Source organism: Anarrhichthys ocellatus, unplaced genomic scaffold (genome assembly GCF_004355925.1).
Source record: "Anarrhichthys ocellatus isolate YVR2014 unplaced genomic scaffold, GSC_Weel_1.0 scaffold5707, whole genome shotgun sequence".
In the NCBI taxonomy this organism is placed as follows: domain Eukaryota; kingdom Metazoa; phylum Chordata; class Actinopteri; order Perciformes; family Anarhichadidae; genus Anarrhichthys; species Anarrhichthys ocellatus.
In genome coordinates, this window is record NW_022285681.1 from 1 (window position 1) to 3,321 (window position 3,321).

At 42.3% G+C, this 3,321-nt stretch overlaps 1 protein-coding gene across 1 annotated transcript; it reads left to right on the top strand.

Moving 5' to 3' along the window:
• Positions 1 to 567: 567 nt before the first annotated feature.
• LOC116379984 (receptor-type tyrosine-protein phosphatase beta-like) lies at positions 568 to 3,004 on the top strand (the record flags this gene model as incomplete). Its single annotated transcript, XM_031841939.1, has 8 exons — positions 568 to 778; positions 849 to 988; positions 1,130 to 1,236; positions 1,312 to 1,417; positions 1,872 to 1,952; positions 2,495 to 2,512; positions 2,633 to 2,714; positions 2,876 to 3,004. Coding segments are annotated over 8 exons (841 nt in total), but the record flags the coding sequence as incomplete, so codon positions are not given.
• Positions 3,005 to 3,321: the final 317 nt, after the last annotated feature.

Genomic DNA, 3,321 nt, shown 5'->3' on the forward strand with positions numbered 1-3,321 from the left:
AATAATGGCTTTGTATCTAAAAAAATGAAGAAACTTCATTTTAAATGGGCGATTGTGGCTAAGTGGATAGCAGGACCGTCCTTCAATCAGAGGGTCGGTGGTTCGATCCCCGGCTCTGGCTCTGCTCGTCGCATGTCGATGTGTCCTTGAGCAAGACACTTAACCCCAAAATGTCTCCCGTAGCTGTGCCTACTGTAGAAATGTGATAGAATCTGAATTGTAAGTCGCTTTGGATAAAAGCGTCTGCTAAATGACTGTAATGTAATGTAAATACTAGCTCATTATTTTGAGAACGTTTCTCATTCTTTATATTTAATATATATTTTTGACTTTATTTATTTACATTACTCTTACTGCTACTGCATTTTGCAATGGTGTCAGTATTGTTTCCTTTGCACGTAATGATTGTTATTCTATTGTTCACATATGTTCATATTTTTATTCTATTATTCTTCTGTCGTAATATTTAATGAAACTCTGACACAAGAATTTCCTTCAGGATTAAAATGTATTTTTCTCGTCATATTGGCAGCAATGTGCTTCCGTACATTTTACGGTGATTTGAAGTGTAAATAAAATCTTCTTCGCCGTTTATAAACTGAACTCATCTCTGAACTCATCCCGTTTGTCTCCGACAGCCAATGAGAAGCTGCAGCCGGAGCAGCGCCACCCTCTGCCGTCGTACCGCGACTACGTCAGCAACTCCTCCGTCAGAGCGTATCAGAGCGACTACTTCTCCAGCCGCTGCCCGCAGGACGCCGACACGTCCGCCGGACAGGTGAGCGCCGGCAACCATCACATTACTGTGTGCAATGATCGATGATCGATGATCGATGATCGATGATCAGGTGGTGGAGGTGAACCTCGGGGCCGGGGGGGATCGGCTGGGCGGGGCCTGTGACCGGTACCATGATGACGACGACCTATACCTGAGCGACAGCTACGGAGGCTTCTGTGACGGACCGCTGAAACCCAAAACCTCCTACAGGTACCACACACACACACACACACACACACACACACTTACACACACACACACACACACACACACAGCATGTAGCTACTGGAGTGTGTATTTACTGTGTGTGTGTGTGTGTGTGTGTGTGTGTGTGTGTGTGTGTGTGTTCAGGCTGAGTGTGAGAGCTTTCACCAGACTGTTTGATGAAAACCACCGAGAGTTTCCTCAGCCGCTCTTCACGGACACTTACCTGTCCTCACCAATCAGGACACACTCAGGTGAGTAGCACACACACACTCTCTCTCTCTCTCCGTGCATGTGTGTGAGGGTTCTCTTGTGTTGTTGTGTGTCAGAGCCGTTAGGCGGCGTCGTGGAGGGTCTGAGTGCCGGCATGTTCCTGATCGGGATGATGGTGGCCGTCGTCTCTCTGCTGGTTTACAGACAGCGGCTACGCAAAGTGTGAGTGCACACGTGCACACACACACACACACACACACACACATTCATACTGCTTACCCGCGTTGACACAAACGATCATTCTAAACTTCATCTTAAAACCAGGTGTCATTGTTTTGGGTAATTTGTTTTCTGGGGCAAAAAGCTCCAACAAATAATTATCTTTATCAACTGATTTGTTTGTATTTTAGTTTGACTGTTTAATATTTGTTTGTTTGTTTAAATTGGAAAATAGTGAAAAATAAAACCATCGTTTTGTCGGATTGACATTCTCAATAAATGAACAAATAAATAAATATAATCAATTTAAAATCAAGAAAACAAGCAAACGCTTTCAAAAGTGACGAACCGGAGTCACTCAAATAGAAATATGTCATAAAGTAGTTCCTGTTCCTCTTCACAACAAATGCAGTACAATCTAATGTGTGTGTGTGTGTGTGTGTGTGTGTGTGTGCAGGGCCGTCCAGGAGAACCCGGTGGTGAGGATGAGTATATGGAAAGAAGCTCCATCTTCAGGATTGTATCTCGGCGTGAGGAGGTGAGACTTCTATTCTCCTCCTACGTTCAGTGTGTGAGAGTGTGAAGTATTCCAATAAAGTACTCAAAGATTACCTCATCGCTCACCCACCACAGTACACAGCGTCTGTTATTTACTGAGTGAGTGTGAGTGCGTGTGTGTGTGTGTGTGTGTGTGTGTGTGTTCAACACAACTCGTTAAGTCTTTTAAAAGTTATGACTGTTGGAGATTAAAGATGTTGTTTAAACACGACTTCATGATCAATAAAATGAACTCTTTTATGTTTGAAAATAATCACAAGTATAATATTTAATATACAATAAAAAATATATAATTTAAGAACGAAAAAACATTATAAATTACAAATAAAAAGTTGCAAAAGAACAGGTTTGTTAAATACCAATCTATTGTTATGTTTAGATATTAATAACCGTTATTATAATAAAGCAGCTGTTGTAAACTGAAGGACTGTAATAATAACATGTAATATTAATCTACCGCTCAGAATTCTTCTCTCATAACTGAATAATAACTTAAACATAAAGTGCTTGTTTCTTCTGCAGCAATCGTCGGGTCACCAGGTGAGAATCCTTTCATCACAACAGATGATGTCATAATTATTCATGTGGCAGAAATATCTAAATATACATAATACTGAGTATTTCTGTGAGTAAATACCTTGAATGTGTTTCTCTGTTCAGTCCGATCAAAGCCGTTCACTTTGAGTCTCATCTGAACAAACTAACGGCCGACTCCAACTACCTGCTGTCTGACGAGTTCGAGGTAAAACCTCTACATTTACTGTGAAATAACACTGTAGTGAAGTAAAAGTACAACATGTACCTCGGAGATGTAGAGGACGAGAAGTAGAAAGTACTCACGTAAAGTACAAGTACTTTGAATATATGTATTTATATATTCAATAACAGATGTTTTGTTTTTAGGATCTGAAGGATGTTGGAAGAAACCAAACGATGGACGTTGCTCGACTGCCGGAGAACCGAGGAAAGAACCGCTACAACAACATCCTGCCATGTTAGTATGTGTGTGTGTGTGTGTGTGTGTGTGTGTGTGTGTGTGTGTGTGTGTGTGAGTGTGAGTGTGTGTGCGTGTGTCTGTGTGTGTGTGAGTGTGTGAGTGTGTGTGTGTGTGAGTGTGAGTGTGTGTGCGTGTGTGCGTGTGTCTGTGTGAGTGTGTGAGTGTGCGTGTGTCTGTGTGTGTGTTTGTCTGTGTGTGTGTGCGTGTGTCTGTGTGTGTGTCTGTGTGTGTGTGTGCGTGTGTCTGTGTGTGTCTGTGTGTGTGAGTGTGTGTGCGTGTGTGTGTGTGAGTGTGAGTGTGTGTGCGTGTGTGTGTGTGTTTGTCTGTGTGTGTGTGTGTGTGTGCGTGTGTG